This window comes from Saccoglossus kowalevskii, chromosome 7, assembly GCF_978046115.1.
Source record: "Saccoglossus kowalevskii chromosome 7, keSacKowa6.1, whole genome shotgun sequence".
Lineage (NCBI taxonomy): Eukaryota > Metazoa > Hemichordata > Enteropneusta > Harrimaniidae > Saccoglossus > Saccoglossus kowalevskii.
The window spans coordinates 12,094,819-12,115,687 of record NC_140647.1 but is presented as its reverse complement, the minus strand read 5'-3'; the positions used below and the strand labels follow the sequence as shown (position 1 = coordinate 12,115,687).

Below are 20,869 nucleotides of genomic sequence, written 5' to 3'. Positions count from 1 at the left end.
GCGGGATATCCCACGTAGCCGTGTGGTGTCCCATCAATGGCTGTGTCTGCTGGTTAAGGAGGCTGGTGCGTTCCGCCTTTGGGACTTCAGAGTGCTGGCGGCGCAAAACAATGCGTTTCAGTGGCTGGCCATAAATAGAAGGTTGAGAGTCACCACTCTACGCTCAGTGTATGGATTTTTTCCGACTAAACGGTCGAAATATTCCATGAACGCGGCCACCCCCTTTGCCCGGCCCACCGAACCAAAAAATGTGTGGTACCGGGGTCAGGGGGAGGAACCGAAGGATCTGATCGGGCACACGATTTGACTCCAGTCTCTGCTGGCTCTGGTCTCAAACACCGCTCGATTGGGTAGCACTTGGTCCAGCGGGAAAGATTGAGTATAAAATTTCCCTAAGGCCTTTATCCTGTGGGGGACTAAGGTCCGCCCATCAACAACATCTGTACGTTCCCCCCTATGTCCAGCACTCGGCCATACTAAGAGAGTCCTGCAGTTGGTATTGCCTTGCTTCCAGTCTAGATCCCGGAAGAGACAGTCCTACCAGGGGGGAGGGGCAAACATTGGGTCACTAGGACAGACTTCGAGTGGCCACCCGCCGTTTTTTTTATGGCCATGCAGGTCCACTCTGGGAGCGTCCACGGGTTCGCGAAGGAGTAGTGACTCGTAGTGGGGGCAGGACTCAGGAAAAAAACAAAATTAATCCCTTGTCGCTGGGTCCAACAGACGATCCCTGGCTGGCAGAGTACTCATCAAATGTCAATGTACAAATCCCTGCCTTGCTTGGTCCCCTTCGAACTCTGAGGTCTGACCGCCACGTAGGTGACAGCTAGTCAGACCAAAAATTCGAACAGGAAAAAAATCGGAAAGGATTAAAACAGTCATTTTGACTGACCGGAGTCTTTGGTGAGTTATTGAACATAGTGAATAGAGCGTTGTTAAAGGTGGCGTAAGGAGATTTGTTGGTATTATATGTAGACAAGAAAAACATAGCCATCACTTATTCACCTAACTTAGCTACATGAAACCATAAACGGCATGCTACAGGACTGTGTAGATGGAGGTAATCTTGTCCATCACTGTGTCATGTGACCTGTAATCATAAATGGCCAGGATAGGTTATATCATGAAACTGTATTGAACCAGCAGAATGAATGTTTGAGCTTGTAGTGATGTACACATTGTAGTTGAGAATGGGGTTCAATTGGTAATTTGAGCCAAACTACTACTTGTAACATATTAATAACAGACAATCGGTTTAATGAAATTAACAAATATGACAATATGAAGACCTAAGGGATAAAACAAAATGTTTTATTTCATGTACATTGTATATAATATAATCTTGAATATACTGACATTCAAACAATATTTGATTATGCATAAAAGGCATCACATGATCCATCTTTTACGCGTCTTCTCCATGACACATTAATCCTGATAACACATCACTGGCATTGATCAAAGTAAAAAAATATGCTTTTCTAAATCAATAACTAAAATGAAAACTTATACAATTCTCAGTATGTTTTTTTGTTGAACTGATTTTATTCTGAGTCCAATTGCTAGAGCAGCTGTGCATACATGGCATTCTACTCATATGTATTTTATTTTTCTACTGTTCTCTAGTTTTAAGTCTTTACCAGTACTATATTGTGCACACTATTTGATATACACGTTTCTCATGGTCTCATAAATTAGTATTTTATCGTCACAAAAAGCATAAGCATGACACATGGTTTGAAGATATGTCTCTGAATTTACCAGCTTGTCTGTAAATACAAATAACTGACATTTACCGATAAGTTGATCTTAAATACCAGTACAACTTAAGTGACAATTAACCGATCTTAAAAAAATGGCAACTATCAATAAGTAAATATTCATTGGGTGAACCTCTATGTGCATTTTAAATGTGAAGTGAAAGTAAAGTGAACCGACATGTAATGCTACTTACCCCTCTCCCCCCCCCCCCACTTTCAACCCACAAACAGTATTGACACATTTTAATAAATTTTAAAATATATTTCTTGTATTTGTTTCTGCACAACCAAGACTTAAAAGTAAAGTAAGAAGGTCTGAAATAAAAATGTACAAAGGGGTTTCCTCGGTATATCTGTGACTGACTTTCATATAAACTCAAGGTATTTTCACTTTGCCACCCATGCAGTAAACACTAAAATATCATGGATACCACAGACATATTTCTATATTTCATATGTCTGAAAAAAAATTAAACAATAGAGAAAGCGAAACTATGGCTGAAAAAAAAATGAGTTTTTGTTCACTCAAATGTATTGCACATGAACAAAACCTGCATGGTTTGTCAATTTTACTTGTTTGTAATCTTTCCTGCAATTTTATCACCATGTTTTTTTTTAAGCTCACGCAAATATAAACCCATGAATCATATTTATCAAATTATCAAACATTATAGACATTTTGAGGCTCCTGGCACATACAGTCAATAATTTGCTATAAACCATGTTATTAAAAAATTACATTTTGTAAGTCAGTGAAAATTGAGAAATTTTGAGTAATAATAAATTGTCAGTGAAAATTAAAAGATTTATAGTAGCTCTGCTGTCTTAGAAGTCAACAAATAACATAATAAATCACAGCGCAATAATGAAATTAGCAATTATGAAAGTAAATTATATTGAAAACAGTTTTTATTTCTCTAAAAGCAGTATTTATGTATAACTACTATGGATTTATTCAATGAGGACATGCAAGAGTGAGATATGTGATGAAGACCTCATAGAAATTGAAAGTCATCCAATTGCCAGATGATAACAAACTAAGAAGACAAACCAACATTTCAAGAAATTCTTATGCAAGTTAGCGAGTCTGTGAATAAACTGATTAGTGTTCATTTCAGACCGATTTTGATAATGCCCTTGCTTATTTGCAAAGCATGTAACATTTAGTTTTTGCGTTTTTGAATGCGATGGTATCTCACACATTAATGTTTAAGCAACATTTTCGAGCAGCATGTACACTGTAGACTACCCGAATAGTCTGTAATGTTATATTAACATTTGAGTTACAAACACACACACAGATTAAAATTGCTTCAATTAATTGCCTGCAAAGCTTGAGAGTTTGCTTCTTGTGAGATAATCATTTCATATCCTCATACATGATTGTGAAAGTTGCATACCTTTATTTTACGAATCCTTGCCAATAATAAAGTTGATTTTTTGACCAAAAAACCAGAGCAAAATGGATTTCAATGCAAAACATTGTAGCAGCAAGATCAAATTATGCTGCTTGTGGGCAACAGTAGAAGTTATATTATTGGTAACTTGTTAAAGCTGGTAAACCACAACCAAGATTGACCTTTTCATGAGAATCGAGTAACTTTCTGAGTAGAGATTATTTGCACCAATAAAATATTTGCACCTTTACTTTAGAGATGGGTGACATGCTACGTTTGCATCATCTTCTTTTTCGGATCATGAATGTATCGTTTAAACTTCAGTACAACATGTATAGGTTGATGTGCTTCAACCGACGCATCATCTGTGAAAATGCAATAAATATTCCTAGTTACAGCAGCAAAAATGGGAATTAATACTATCTGTCTCCTGTTTTATTATCTATTTATTTATTTATTTATTTATTATACTCCGTTGTACCAGGGAGTAACTACATGTATTGGAATGAATAGGAGCTGCACAAATTACGAATCAAACGTGGCATTATATGACATCAACAAAATTTAAAAATAAGGTTTTTATACAAAATAACAAATTTTGGTTGAATATTAGCATTGAGGAAAAGTAAAAAAATACAAAAATGTAATATGTTGTTGAAAATTTTTTGCCTGGACTCCATGGCACTGATAAGGAATTGTTTGACTTATTTGTCAGTGGTTGTACAAATGTCTTCATTATAGGGTTGTGTACTGACTCCAAACAATAGGTTGTTTTCTCACTAACTCTTTAAGGTACATGTATTAACATTAACTTAAGGCATCGAAGAGGAAGTCAAGCCAAACAACACAATGCCCCCCCCAAGAAAAAGCTCCACAAATGTAGGAGAATGCAATTTACAGTTTTTTTATATCACTATTCATTTTCTAGATATTCAACTTTTCATCAGTATTATGTAGTCAGCCATCTTGATTTTCAAGCAAAGGATTATTGGTAAAGTATGACATCATAGAGTCTGTTGTCAGAAATTGAGAAAATGATTTCATCTATAACACGAGAAATACTGATGCGATTTCCCGCACTGCAAAGCAAGGTAAGACAATGTGCACCAAGGTTTCATCTTTCTTTTTACAACATGGACAAGTCAGTCTGTAGCAGTTTTATTTTCCCCCTTTCCTTTGCCAATCCAAAAGTGTAAAACCTCACTTAAAACTCAGTTGGATCACTTAAAATTTGCCACTGAGAATACATACACTTTTATGCTCCTTGATAGATATTATTATTACTTCCTGCAATGAGCTGAAGACAATAGAGTATTGTTTTTTCACAAAATTATTACAATAATGCATTGTTTTTATCTCAAAATTTATACTGGATAAAATAATATTGCTATCGATTACAGATTTCATCTTACCAGTTGCTTGCTGAGGTGTTTGTTTCCCTTTTCCTTTCTTTTTACCTCCCGATGACAACATGGATTTAGTTTCTGCTTTTAAACCATCTAAAACAGCAAAGAAGATTTGTTTTGATAAATACTAAGGAAATTTTTCACACCTATATATGTATTCAAAATGACATCAAGAATGACTTTACCAACCAAAACCATACATGTACTTTATATTCAAACATATACAACACATTGTTATTATTTTGAGAAATTCAACTACAGCGCTTGAATTCCTTACCTGGGATTCTTATTTTATATTTGCCGCTTTGTCCAAATCCTCCTTCAATCACGCCACGTTCACCAGTGGAGAGATCAACTTTCAAACCAATAAACAGTTGAATGTTAGTTTCTTTTTTGAACAGCCCCCTTCCAATGACATTATAGTCATCTAACATCTGAAAAAAAGATGGATATTATTAATCCAGGAAGACATGTGGATATCAAGCTACAAATGTGGAGTGAATACGATTTACGTACAAGACGAAATATGGCATGTTGTCAGACTAGTATTAAATTACGTTTACACAACACATCTGTATCCATTTAACATAAACAACTACATGTATAGCATTTATAATGATTTCGACATCTTAGTAAAAATAGAATGGAATCGTAGAATGCAATCCAGTGCATGAAACAGATAAAATGTATACAACATATGTAAGTGATATCACTTCCTGACTTTAATTGTTTTATATTTTGCTGTGGTTTTTTGTAATTTGCTAGGAATCACAAAGACATTTCTTTCTTTCTTTACCAATGCTCTTGCTAAATTATTTCAACACAATGGCAGTTATAAATATAATCTCCATTATAGTTTTTGTCTACTTATTGCTTTGTCTAATTTGAGCGCCTTCATGAACAATTAATTATATTACGTAATGCTCAGTGATGTAAATTTAAATAAACACTATTGTGAGATTACTAATGTTTCGTTACGAGAAACGGAAAATTACAGCTTCAAAAATGCCTCAGATTTTAATTAAAAAATGGCTGCCATTTTAGCAGAAAGGTCCATGGAAATAACTTTAGTTATTATATACTGTTCATTTAAAGCAAATTTCCTCCAAGAAAGTAGAACAGTGATGACATTTCTCTACAGAACTTGTTGTCACTGTGCATGGTGTGCAAATGAACACTGCTGGCAACCCATTTTTTACTTAATATATTAATTATAATAAACATGTTAAGTAAAAAGTTTTAAAATGTTATGATTATTAAAATGAAAATTGTCAAGGATCATTCTTTAATGACAAGTTACAATACAGCCTGGTAATAAATTGACTCCATAATAAAAGGTCAAAGACATGCTGACTTACCCTTTCAACAAATCCTTCTCTTGTTTTGTTTTTGAATATTTTTATTCTTGGAAGCACTGACTCTGAATAGTTCTACAATAAATAATATCGAAAACTTGACATTTGCAATAAGAAAACTGTGTGCTACATGTTTAATTAGAAAATTAGCAAAAACTTAATTTGACTGATTTAAACAAGGATAATTTCAATGCTGATCGTGTATTAAAATAGCAAACTGTTTACTGGTGAACATTTTTCTAAAATTCTATCTTTATTTAACATTACTGATATATTTCATTCTTGATTTATCGCTGGTCTAAATTTACTTTGAGTGATGCATACAATATATTGATCTCTGTCAGTATTGTACTGACATAGTGCACACATACATGAAAGCAAACACAATGTCAGCACTAATTAAGGATGCAAGACATGTACAGAAAACACAATCATGCAGTGTTCTCCTCCAAGCTATTGAAGAGTCCTTAATGTATGATACCGCGAAAACGAATGAATAAGTAGTGTAAAATCTGTATTAATGAATTAAAATATATAAATATTATACAATCTTTTGGGTTATCTGAGCAGAAATAAAATGTACCAATGATTGGTTAGTACATGTACTGTATATTAATGTTTTGATTTTTCCCTTGTATATGCAGCATTAGCATTACAGATGACACTCTTATTTACAAATACTACATATATTGGAAGTATAATTTTCCCAAAAATTGCCATTATAAAAACATTTTTTGTATTTCAATGGAAACGGATAGGACAAAAGATACTGTAATTGTTTTGTAAATGGAACCACATTCATTGAGACAAAATGGCGGCCAGTTCAGCCATTTTGAATCTTATCTAAAAACAAAATATACCAAGTACATGTGTATGAACAAAATCCATCTGTAAACAGCCGAGAAATGCTGGATTTTGATGATTTCTTAGCACAAAAATGGCCACCATTCAGCCATTTTTAATAGGATTGTCAAACCACTATATCTGTATATCTATGACATGATGTATAATGAATATTTAAAATTTGAACATCAGTCACAGCAAGTCAGAGATATGGCACTAGAACCACATTCATTAAAACAAAATGGCTGCCAGTCGACCATTTTGAATCTTATCTGAAAACAAAATGATATGCATCAAGGTCCTATAATGTCCAACATATATACCAAGTTTGAACAAAATCCATCTGTAAACAGCAGGGAAATGCTTGATTTTGATGATTTTTAGAACAAAATGGGCTGCCATTTGGCCATCTTGAATCAGATCGTGAAACAATTTGACGTGCATATGTATAATATCATGTATGATGTATGTTTGAAGTTTTATTGTGATTGGTCCAGGCATTTCTAAGATAAAGGTTCGGACGGACGCACACACGGACGGACACACAGAGGTCAAAACATAAGTCCCTGTTTTCGGACTGCGTCTGATTGTTTTTGAGGATGGACAACATTATTTTATTATTTTTCTCATGTTTTTCTTTTTAACTCAAAATACCTGAGTGTTACATTTGTATCCACTATGCGATACGTCTATAGCGCAAAATATTACTGATTTTCTTGTTATTCACGTTTGGCCTACTTCTACACAGAAAACTGTGGTATATCATCTAAATAACCACAGCTTGCATAATCAAAACTATGTTCTTGAACAATCAGAACAACGTATTTAGGCAATCGAAATACTGGTATAAATACAATTACAATATCTTACTTTATCTGTAATGGCATGCACTATGTGACCATGGAATGCTAGTCTACACATATTGGCATGTAGGAAAGAATTAAGGAAAATACACATTTGAAAAAAAAAAAAAACATGCATGGCACAGTGCCAATTATTTATCAAATTTAAAATTTTTTTTATAGTAATATAGTTGGAACATAAACATGTCAGAGATATGGACATAATCAATCCATAAATGACAGAGATCTGGTTCTAGAATGCCAGAAATGCTTGAGGTTTTGATGATTTTTTAAACATAAAAATGGCCATCATTCGGCCATTTTGAATCGGATCGACAAACCAATACATCTGTTTATCTATGACATGATGTATAATGAATATATAAAATTTGAACATAATCAGTCGAGGCATGTCATAGATAAACAGATGTATTGGTTTGTTGACCCACACTCATTAAAACAAAATGGCTGCCAGTTGGCCATTTTGAATCCCATCTGAAAAACAAAATGGCATCAAGGTCCCATAATGTTCAATGTATGTACCAAGTTTGAACAAAATCCATCTGTAAACAGCCGAGATCCGGTTCTGAAATGCCAGAAATTATTGATTTTGATGATTTTTCAGCACTAAAATGACCGCCATTTGACCTTTTGAATCAGGTGCATATGATGTGCATATGTATAATATAATGTATTATGTATAATACTATGCATAATGTATGTGTATCATAATACTTGGATTTCTTACATTCTAACATACATTACAAAAGGATATGAATATCTGTATCAAGTTTGGAACCAATCAAAAGTGAGTTCTCAGGACAAGTAATTGACTTTTCAAATTCTATGAGACAGTACTGCTGGTTGGGTAATGGGGAGGATAGGTCACTTTCATTTTCTTTGTTATCATCAGCTTTCTTTGAAGACACTTTAGTGAGAAGTTCATCTTGATAAAGATATTCCTCATCAAAATTAAAACCTGGAATGCAAAAAAAAAGTGGCCAATAAAAAAAAAATAATCAATCAATCAATGTAACTGAAAATTTACATACAAAGAGATGTTAATTAATTATTTACTCACCTGAATCGGTGGTGGCTATGTCATCTTTATAACAGCCAAAGAAAGATAGTCTACCCATGACTGTAGCATGACCTGTAGTAACTGGAAACAATAATGTAACATTATAATATTGAGTGAATAAGTAATTTTCTGTTTACTGTGAGATCTAGTGTAATGTTTATAGAACATTTACCGCAAAAATCCAATTTTTCAGTTTTGAATTTGAATTTCTCTTGTTTACAGTACAATGTCAAAATGCCTATCTTTCAGAGGGAGTTAGGGTGTTGAAATTCCCTTACTTCATCAAAATGCCTATCTTTCAGAGGGAGTTAGGGTGTTGAAATTCCCTTACTTCATCAAAATGCCTATCTTTCAGAGGGAGTTAGGGTGTTGAAATTCCCTTACTTCATCAAAATGCCTATCTTTCAGAGGGAGTTAGGGTGTTGAAATTCCCTTACTTCATCAAAATGCCTATCTTTCAGAGGGAGTTAGGCTGTTGAAATTCCCTTACTTCATCAAAATGCCTATCTTTCAGAGGGAGTTAGGGTGTTGAAATTCCCTTACTTCATCAAAATGCCTATCTTTCAGAGGGAGTTAGGGTGTTGAAATTCCTTTACTTCATCAAATGTCTATCTTTCAGAGGGAGTTAGGCTGTTGAAATTCCCTTACTTCATCAAAATGCCTATCTTTCAGAGGGAGTTAGGGTGTTGAAATTCCCTTACTTCATCAAAATGCCTATCTTTCAGAAGGAGTTAGGGTGTTGAAATTCCCATACTTCATCAAAATGCCTATCTTTCAGAGGGAGTTAGGGTGTTGAAATTCCCTTACTTCATCAAAATGCCTATCTTTCAGAGGGAGTTAGGGTGTTGAAATTCCCATACTTCATCAAAATGCCTATCTTTCAGAGGGAGTTAGGGTGTTGAAATTCTCTTACTTCATCAAAATGCCTATCTTTCAGAGGGAGTTAGGGCGTTGAAATTCCCTTACTTCATCAAAATGCCTATCTTTCAGAGGGAGTTAGGGTGTTGAAATTCCCTTACTTCATCAAAATGCCTATCTTTCAGAGGGAGTTAGGGTGTTGAAATTCCCTTACTTCATCAAAATGCCTATCTTTCAGAGGGAGTTAGGGCGTTGAAATTCCCTTACTTCATCAAAATGCCTATCTTTCAGAGGGAGTTAGGGTGTTGAAATTCCCTTACTTCATCAAAATGCCTATCTTTCAGAGGGAGTTAGGGCGTTGAAATTCCCTTACTTCATCAAAATGCCTATCTTTCAGAGGGAGTTAGGGTGTTGAAATTCCCTTACTTCATCAAAATGCCTATCTTTCAGAGGGAGTTAGGGTGTTGAAATTCCCTTACTTCATCAAAATGCCTATCTTTCAGAGGGAGTTAGGGTGTTGAAATTCCCTTACTTCATCAAAATTAACTAACAACAATTAACAATGGAAATACCCAAAAAATAGTTTTGTGTTAGACGACTCTGACACATTGTTTTGATGCCACTATGACCTTTGTTTGTCATGTTTTTTACGTTTGATTTCACACTTAGCATGGGATATCATAGTGAACTGAAAAGGGTATATTCTTACTACTTATACTGGTTTTGCCACCTGCTTTTTTATCAGTCTCTTCAAAACAGAGATTGTCCTCCACGAAAGAATCTGAGAGTACCTTAACATATACTACTGGTACTATAGCTAATGTATTCAAAATTAATATGCACATACATACGTTCAAACTCTAGACAGATACAGTCAGCATGAACAATCTGTCAGCAAATATGCAAATTAGTTGATGCTTGATCTAGCTAGTAAGAGGAACATGTTGTATATAACAATGGATAGAAATGTGTAATCTGAATTCCTAATCTATATATTACCAGTATAATCATAATAATAGTTCAATAAACACTTTGCATGCTGTGTCAGGTGATATTCTACATTTGAAAACATTTGATGAGACTCCAATATGGCCGCCAATATCTAGGCAATAATACTCAATATACCTACTGTAAAATACTTTATTTTTGCTTAGAATTTAATTTAGCTATTTTCGCCGAAGAGATGACTAAATGAATATACCTTTTTTCCTATATTTTACATTCACCTCAATAAAAATCAGTGCAAATAAACTCCATACAAAACACCCAAATATTTTTTCAGTGAAAACTAATTCAAGCTAAAATATTTTAAAGTTCCATGCAAAGTTCAGTGGTATTACAAATATTATCACTTACTGTGAAATTTGGCTTTTGTTGCAATGTTCCCTTTGTAGTAACCAATTTTCTTGACATCCACAATTGCAGCTAATACAAAAAACACAAGTTCATTGACTGTATAAGCCACTGTAAGCGTCGACATAACGTAAAAAGAAATATGATGTCGCACTTGTTCTGCGTTCACACTCAACGAAATAACAGTGTTGTTTGCTGTCGTTGTTATTATATGACATGTGTTTCTATTAATAAAACAACTTACTGGCAATGTTATCACTGTAAATTGCAAGCCGTGTTGATCAATGAGTGACATTTGCATGAATTTGCATGCTTTACAACCCGATAATACTGGATAAGTTGAATAAAAATTTCAGAATTAAACAACCTGCAAACGCTCAAATAAAATAAATTTGGTGTTCCTGGTAACCCGTACTTGCCCATTTGAAGAAATGTAAAAATTTATTTTATGCAAATGATCTCTAAAATTATTTAGTTCTATGCAAATTAGTTATGGTCATTTTACCAATTTTGCAATTCTTTCCATGTGTTGAATGATTAGCACTTTAATAGTTGTATCATGAAAATATATGATATTTGCACATCTGCAGATAGACTAACAAGCAAATGTATCACTGAGAAAATTCGTAAAAAGAATTTGAAAGGTTTTAAAATGAATGTGGAAAGTCTTAAAATGAAAGTGAGAAGTCTTTAAAATTTATGTTGAAAGTTTTAAAATGAATGTAGAAAATCTTAAAATGTCTGTGGGATGTCTTAACATTTATTTGGAAAGTTATGAATATACAAGTCTCAAAATAAATGCAGATAGTCCTAAAATGTATGTGAAAATCCTTAAAATGTGTATTAATGTAAGCCAAAACTCACCATAGATAGTTGGTAAAGCACCAGGTGTACACACCATACCTCTCTCTAACAATTTGGGGTCAAACTGTGTCACACACAGGCCAGCCCTGTCTCCTTGCATTATGCTGTTCACTGGCTTTCGAAACATCTGAATAGACTTCACTTTTTTGGACATTTTTAATGCTGGGATTTCAATATTCTATAAATACAGAAATGATTGATATTTAACATAAATAATAGTGAGAGTTATATGAATACTGACAACATTATACATGCGTGTTTGTTTCATGTGCATATAATTATGATTTAATTATTATACGTTACTAAACTGTGCTGATGAATATAAGCCAAAAGTTTATTTTGTATGCAACTATATCAATTTCATTTCATCTAAGCAGCAGTTTAAACTCTATATTCATTTCCAATGATAACATAAGCCAAGCTTTTAATTTGACTACAGTTCAGAAATACTTCAAAATCAGCACTGCTTGACACTGTAACTGAATAGCTACTTCAGTTACAGTGTTATGAATAAATTTCCTGTATATAAGAATATGTACGTAACTATCAATAAAAAACAGTGAATCATTTCAATTTTGTGAGAGAACTTTTCAAAAAATTCATGAGTCAGTAAAAAACGTAAAATCTTTTCAGCAATGAAATTATCTTTCCAGTTCTACAAAATTTTGACTTTACAAATCCCATAAAATCTTAAAATCACCAACATTTTTAGCAGTGAAAATTAAATTACAGTATTATGCTTACATCATTCACTGAAACACTACCACTGAGTACAGTGCCAGTCATTACTGTGCCTTGGCCTCTGATAGAAAAGCAGTGATCTACAGCATAAATAAAGGCACCAGAAGAACTTCTTTTCGGTAAGTATGCTTGCTTCTTTAATTCCTGTGAAAAAGAAAATACTTCATTGTAACTTTTCAATATAACTTTGTAACTGGTATATAATGAAGGTCGGCAAAAAAGAGTTTTCATGAGCTGTAATCAATTTTTTTTTGTTTTCATAAAAATGTAAATTAAATAAATAAAAAACGTAAATTCGTAAACATGGGAAAGGTGTAAAATGTAATCAGCTATTTTATTTGTCCGTAATTTATAAAACGATCTTATTTTTTGTAAGCGTATAAAGCATTTTCCAAATTTAATGACGTAATTCATACGCAATTTCCAATTTTGATTCTTAAACACAAGTGTAAAAACCCATTTTTTACTGTAAATGGAACTTTCATTTTATTTCCTGTAACCTGTACCAGCCATCCCCCCTTGTCCTTCCTCTATAATGTATTTGCAAAAAGGTCAGGAACATTTCAAAGTGTTGCCAGTGAGGGCGCAATATACAGAAACAGACAATACATGGTGAACTGTTGAGTACCTCTATTAAAATGTCAACACCTTCAGCTTCTGTATCAGGAGCCTCAGGCCCACCAGGTTTAGCAGCAACCGATATCATTGGACAGCCAGCAAACCGTGTGTTTTCCAATGTCTTTGCCATCCTTTTCTTCATCTATAGAGAGCAGAAATACAGATAATTTAATCAAACTAATTGAAAATGAGATGAATCTCAAATAAAATCCAAATCAATCAAAACCAAGATTGGCAGATTTAACTGGAAAATTTAAAAAATAAAATAAAAATAAAATGCAAGTGACAGTATTCAAGACATCCATTACGTAATTTTCAGCTCAAATGTCAATATTTGTAAACAATTCATGCAGATCAACACTGATGAACAGTAAATATTAAGTTTTCATGATGAATTTGTCCCAGGAAATTTACCTGGATGTTTCCTTTAAATCATACATAATTAAAGTATAGAATGAATAGATTTCTAAGCAAGACACAAGTTGTACTTCCTGGCACTGAGCCAGACATTATCATTTCCTACCTTTTCAATCTGTTGTTGTTTTTTGGCAGGTTGTAATAAATCAATTTTATTCAAGACGACTATCATTTTTTCACATATTATTTCTCCTATGACGAGACACTGCAAAGAATCAGACAACGAAACCTCAGTTTCAGTTCATGGATGCAAAGTGATGCACAAATTGATATATTCTTCAAGTAATTATAATAGATTACCTTTAAAGAATAGTAGTTGTCGTGAATGTGTGTGTTCCAATTTTATGTAAATAAATATATATACACATACATGTTGCTATATGTTGCTACATGTTGTATGGGACTCAAATCAAATATATGCAGTTGTGGTATCCACCATCCTTTAAAGTAGAACGTACCTCAGCCGTCTGTGTCTGCACTCCTTTGGTGACATCTACGACTAACATCATTAAATCTATTATTTGAACTCCTAGAATAAAATCAGCAAATGTAATAATGTTAGTGAGGCTAGGCAGACATGCACTGCAACACACTTTAGAAGATCAAGATGTGTTCGGAAATCTTAAAGTAAAGACAGGATATCTACTTTTAATATATCAAATTTTTTTTAGTTAAAACAGCATAATTTTTACATTTTCTGTTTTTAGTTACTGTAAAATGACTACCTGTAATTTTCACTGGGTTTAAATTTCGCTGATTCAGCATTTCAGGCATATTCAGTGAGTTTTAAATTCATGGTTTTATCATTTAGATAATGTGTTCTATGATCAATTTTACATATTCACTGGGTTTTAATTTAGCGCATTTTCCAGTCAGTGAAATAGGAAAAATTAAAACCCAGTGAATAATTAACCCTTTTACAGTAGTTGTTGTAGTGATGTTTCACATATTTACCAAGTGTGAAAGCAACTTTAAAATAGCAAGGATTACAATTATCCAAGAAATGTGGAATGAGAAAATGTTGAATCATATGCAAATTACTTGATCTATAGACACACAAACTACTATGAAACCTAGTGAAAATACCTCCAATAATGGTTCTTATAAGGGAAGCATGTCCAGGACAATCTACCAAAGCAAACTGTAATCTTTCATATTTAGCACTCTTCAGATGATCTGGAATATCCGTCATAAATGTGGAAAAACCTGATAGATAAATAAACAATTATTGCTATACATGTGAAGAATGTAGTAGGAATGTTTTTTGACCTACACACACCAATTTCACTATTCTCAGGGGCGGAGATCTGGGCATTTTCACCGCTTCACAAATATCACGGTGAATACAAAGGTCGAAAACTTTCAGAAAACGGTATTTTGGGATTGTTGTTGAGACTCCTATGAACAGTGTAACAAGATTACCCCTGTCTTTGCAACATATATAAATTTGGCTGTTCAGGATTACTTCAAATTTTAGTTTGTGCTGTTTTAGCTATTTTCATCGGCTCTATGACAAGCGTTTCAAAGCAGCTCGCACAGAGCCCATAGAAATAGAAACATTAATGCACGTCTTAGCAATGTGGAACGTCTTGTGACATAACTCCGCCCGAGGATACTAGAATAGTATTGGTCCAATATGTTCTGAATATCAATAAGGTCTACATTTATATTAGACTGACACTGGCTGGTTTATTACAGGTTATGTTCCAGTATCGCAACGCAGCAGAAACAATGCCATCCAATATAGAGCATGTATGTCAAAAATTACCCAGAATGCCAAGTATAAATGATGGATGTTTTGATTTTGTTTGGTGATCATGATGAGCCATCCAGGAGACTGAATAAAGCTGTGACTGGGTTAAATTAAAAAAGATTCCTTCAGAATGGTTCACTACTGGAGACACGTACAGACTGTAACCTAATTATAATGCACACCATGCATGTCTACTTATAACAAACCCAATGTATTATATGCTTCATGATAGTGAACACTTCACTATAACAAACTAATTATATATCCCCAAAGGATTTGCTATAAATACTATGGTTCTGTTTTGAAGTATGATCATTTTGGTCCAGTGCTTTAGCTTAGACCATAACAGAGAGGCCCAATTATGGAAGAATTACATGTATAGTTCTGATAGAATCAGGACCCTAACCTCACCAGACTAGACACTGGTGTAAAAAATCAGCAAGATATGTTATTTGATCCTGGTCTTGAGAAAAATAAATCACATTCTTCACATTTTTTTTCAAAAATTATATTTTAATTTTGTATACTTACCTAAATCCAGCGTGATACCTCTTTCTTTACTTTGGGGATTCTTATCAAATGATGCAGTCAGAGCCATCTCACTCAAAGCTTTAGCTAAATTGACATTATAAGAAAATAAATAAGATTACAATTATGTAATTGTTAATATAAAAAGTAAACAAACCATCAAATTATTAAAACACCAAAACATAACGCCCATAAATTATTTTTTGCATTCAGATTAAAGGGGTTACCGGAATAAAAAACATGATCTGGAATCTTAATTCAGCTAAAATATCAACAATCTTAAATTCTAAATCGTATTATATTGTCTTGTGAATTAGCTAGTGAAGTTACAGGGTAGATAAATATTATTGATTATTTCATATGATTCATCCAGTATATATTAATGCAAAATGTATAGTCATTAATAATAAAACAGAATTCTACGATCATATTACTGTAAAATGACTAATTTTCACTGGGTTTAAATTTCACTGATTTACCATTTCAGGCATATTCAGTAGGTTTTAAATTCACGGTTTCGTCATTTAGATAATGTGTTCTATGCTAAATTTTACATATTCACTGTGTTTTAATTTAGCGCATTTTTCCAGTCAGCGAAATAAGCTAAATTAAAACCCAGTGAATAATTACCCCCTTTACAGTATACCGTATTAGACAGAGCCCTCTACATATTTGCTCAGTACATATATTTCAAAGTAGAGTGGGATTTAGATTTGTTAATGAAAATAATTAGAAACATTTAACCACTGAATAGAGCTTAATTATTAACTGGGTTTTATGCATGAATAAAGTCCTGGTACGAGGACTTTTCTGAGGGTATAAAGTCTGACCTGAGATAAAACAGCAAGCCCATAGCCTGAAACATTCTTTAGTGAGGACTTTAAAACTAGAAGAGACTGAGGTCATTATCTGACTAAAAACCCTGCCCCAAAACATTCTACAAATATATACTTAAGACATTTAGTGATTCCTGTCAAGATTTCTGCGTGGAATTTATACTGGGAAAGGTAAACATGCACCTATTTTTAAATGATATCTTCTATAAAAATTGTGACACTTAGAGAGACTGTACAAGTGAGATCTGTATTTTTTGAGTATTCATTACCAAACTTGAAGCTACATACATGTACTGTATAGCCTAAATACAGACATAGTGTTGCACAATGGTACAGTGTATGCCACATCACCCATTTTGATTCATTTTTAGCTCAGTAAAACTTGGTCAGTGCTTCATATTTCATGTCATGGGATATAGACATTAATAAACGTAAAAGTCCAAGTACAATTTATGAGAACAAAGGCATCTTAGGACAATTTCTGAAATCAAAAAGATTTGACTTGAGAAAATAAATCAAAATCAATTTGGAAAGAAACATTCAGTGTACATTTATATCCTGCCATGGAGCATTCTGATTGGTCGATATGCACTACTGTTTGCTTACTATATTTTTGCTAAAAGCTAAATTAAACCCCATTGAAATTTAACAATTTAATTCCTTCACAAACCAGAAAATTTAAAACATAGTGAATATTGACTAAAATGAAATGCAACCAATATTTATTCTTCTGTAGTATTTGATGTACTCAGTCGGTATTGTTTTTTCATTTTCATTTCATTGCAGTCAGTCAATGGAAACTGTATTGTTATTGTTGCAATAAATGTATTAATACTGTTATTCAAATATTCAAATTTTTTTTTGTTAAACACATGTTGACAAAACTGTGCACTTAAATATTAATAATTATATGTTTAACAATAATATAATGCTTACCTAAAGAAGTTTTACCACTGTCAATATGACCTAAGACGCCAATATTGAAGTTAAGATTATGTGCGCCGCCTCCACTGCCTGACGCCATTGCTACTGTATCGTTTTGGTCAATGCCCGACGTTAAATAACCAAACCAGATTACGTTTTACATTAATAAAGTGAGACGTTCAATTCAAAGCTGGTCAGTTCTCACAACAACGATTTCACAACATCATCAATACCACGCGTGAAACTAAATACTTCCGGTTTGTTGAGGAAATGTACAACAAACAATGACACGATGTCATTAAAGGCACACGTGGACTAATACAGTAAATTGAAAATGCTTGGCAAGATTTATTTCATTCCTAATTGTTTTCCTTTACTACTATTAAGAATACGTGCAAACTAAAAACTCTCAAGATCCATTATATAGAAATATAGGTGTATTAAACAATTGCCCTATTTGTATGGCACGCCAAAACTGTCTTATGTGGATATATATCATTATACACTGCATACTCGTTATTATACAATGCATGCTCGTTATTATACAGTGTATAGTCTATATTATACGGTGCTTACTCGTTATTATACACTGCATACTCGTTATTATACACAGCATACTCGTTATTATACAGTGTATAGTCTATATTATACAGTGCTTACTCGTTATTATACACTGCATACTCGTTATTATACGGTTCATACTCGTTATTATACACTGCATACTCGTTATTATACAGTGTATACTCGTTATTATACAGTGCATATACGTTATTATACACTGCATACTCGTTATTATTCAGTGTATAGTCTATATTATACGGTGCATACTCGTTGTTATACACTGCATACTCGTTATTATACACTGTATACTCGTTATTATTCAGTGTATAGTCTATATTATACGGTGCATACTCGTTGTTATACACTGTATACTCGTCATTATACACTGTATACTCGTTATTATTCAGTGTATAGTCTATATTATACGGTGCATACTCGTTGTTATACACTGTATACTCATTATTATACACTGTATACTCGTTATTATTCAGTGTATAGTCTATATTATACGTTGCTTACTCGTTATTATACACTGCACACTCGTTATTATACACTGTATACTCGTTATTATACAGTGCTTATTTGTTATTATACACTACATACTCGTTATTATACACTGCATACGTGTTATTACACACTGCTAACTCATTATTATACACTGTATACTCGTTATTATACAGTGCTTATTTGTTATTATACACTACATACTCGTTATTATACACTGCATACGTGTTATTACACACTGCTAACTCATTATTATACACTGTATACTCGTTATTATACATTGCATACTCGTTATTATACACTGCATACTCGTTATTATACACTGCATACTCGTTATTATACACTGTATACTCATTATTATACACTGTATACTCGTTATTATACATTGCATACTCGTTATTATACACTGCATACTCGTTATTATACACAGCATACTCGTTATTATACATTGCATACTCGTTATTATACATCGCTTATATTATTATACACTGCATACTCGTTATTACAAACTGCTAACTCATTATTATACACTGTATACTCGTTATTATATATTGCATACTCGTTATTATACATCGCTTACTCGTTATTATACACTGCATACACGTTATTATACACTGCATACACGTTATTATACACTGCATACTCGTTATTATACATTGCATACTCGTTATTATACACTGTATACTCGTTATTACACACTGGTAACTTGTTATTATACAGTACATACTCGTTATTATACACTGCATACTCATTATTATACACTGTATACTCGTTATTATACACTGCATACTCGTTATTATACATTGCATACTCGTTATTATACATTGCATACTCGTTATTATACACTGTATACTCGTTATTACACACTGGTAACTTGTTATTATACAGTACATACTCGTTATTATACAGTGCATTGTGTGCATACACATTGTACAATTCAAATTCGTTAATATACAATGCATTGTCATTATTTTATACATCATCCCAGAATACAATGCAATATGTCAATTCAGTGTGCATGTGCTAGTTGTACTGTTTACTGAACTGCATGTTTGAGTAGCTTTTGCGCCACGTAAGCAGCAATGGAGATGGAATCCTCTATGATAAATATCCTGGTCAGTCTCAATTTGCAATCATTGAAAAGTAAGTTTGAAAGGGAAAGAATAACACCTGATATAATTTGTAAACTGTCCATTCCACAAATGGAAACACTAGGTGTCATCAATTCAAGCGATATGATGAAACTAAGAGTTGCATGTTCAACATATGGAGGACAATCGCCTATGATACAAGGACGTGAATTCTCAATCCCTTAATTTGTTTTAGAAAACTTGCTGGATGAAGATTTTACCATAAAGGAGATTTCAACGATTCTGACTGTTTCCGAAAGTACAGTTTATCGACGAATGTCGAAATACGGTTTGAGTAAAGTGAATTTTACAGAGATATCTGATGTTGAACTAGATGCTAAAATACTGAATATAACAAGAGATTTCCCATACTGTGGAGAAAACATGCTTAGGCAATTACTTCTTAGTCGACATTCCATAAAGATTCAACGCATGAGATTAAGAGACAGTGTACACCGAGTAGACGAGGATGGAGTCATTAGCCGAAGGATTACACAACTGCATAGGAGAGTTTATAATGTTAAAGGCCCTAATCATTTGTGGCATGTGGACACGAACCATAAATTGATTCGATGGTATATAGTAATATTTGGTTCAATTGATGGGTTTAGTCGTTTGCCCACTGTTCTAGCTTGCCTCAATAATAATAAGTCTGATACTCTTTTGCATCACTTCAAAATAGGTGTTGAGCAGTATGGTTGCCCAAGTCGTGTCCGCTCTGACAAAGGTCTAGAAAATGTGGGTATAGCTGATTTCATGCTTTCAGAAAGAGGGGTAGGTAGAGGAAGTATGATAACTGGCAAGAGTACCCACAACCAACGCATTGAACGACTATGGAAAGACGTTTTCAGTGGTGTACTGAGTATTTACTACCAGTTGTTCTATCATATGGAGGACTGTGGTGTTTTGAATCCTTTAGACACCAGGCATATTGTTGCATTGCATTACGTCTTTCTGCATAAGATTGACGAGAAATTGGAAATTTGGCGACAAGCATGGTCACGGCACAGAATGAGAACCACGAGAACTTCACCTCTCCGTTTGTGGGTTTCAGGTCAGCTCCAGAATCCAATGGGAATTGAACTAAGGTCCACAGAA

At 33.5% G+C, this 20,869-nt stretch overlaps 1 protein-coding gene across 1 annotated transcript; it reads right to left on the bottom strand.

Annotated features, from left to right (window-relative positions):
• Nucleotides 1-1,290: 1,290 nt before the first annotated feature.
• On the bottom strand, nt 1,291-17,831 carry LOC100375943 (selenocysteine-specific elongation factor-like). Its single transcript, XM_085501094.1, has 16 exons — nt 17,589-17,831; nt 15,820-15,903; nt 14,622-14,741; nt 13,994-14,064; nt 13,642-13,740; nt 13,129-13,260; nt 12,504-12,644; nt 11,760-11,937; nt 10,899-10,967; nt 8,685-8,765; nt 8,380-8,582; nt 7,632-7,691; nt 5,922-5,993; nt 4,841-4,997; nt 4,570-4,656; nt 1,291-3,522 (listed from the first exon to the last, which is right to left on the bottom strand). Exons 1-16 carry the CDS (start codon nt 17,674-17,676, stop codon nt 3,428-3,430), a joined length of 1,737 nt encoding a protein of 578 aa, XP_085357220.1. The 5' UTR covers nt 17,677-17,831; the 3' UTR covers nt 1,291-3,427.
• Between the last annotated feature and the right edge of the window lie 3,038 nt (nt 17,832-20,869).

Excerpts from the sequence above, each read along its gene's own strand:
- LOC100375943 (XM_085501094.1), bottom strand. The coding sequence starts at position 17,676 with ATGGCGTCAGGCAGTGGAGGCGGCGCACATAATCTTAACTTCAATATT. Across the intron at positions 14,065-14,621 it reads TATAAGAACCATTATTGGAG|GAGTTCAAATAATAGATTTA; the intron begins GTATTTTCACTA and ends ATTTTATTCTAG. Across the intron at positions 4,998-5,921 it reads GAGAAGGATTTGTTGAAAGG|ATGTTAGATGACTATAATGT; the intron begins GTAAGTCAGCAT and ends TCTTTTTTTCAG.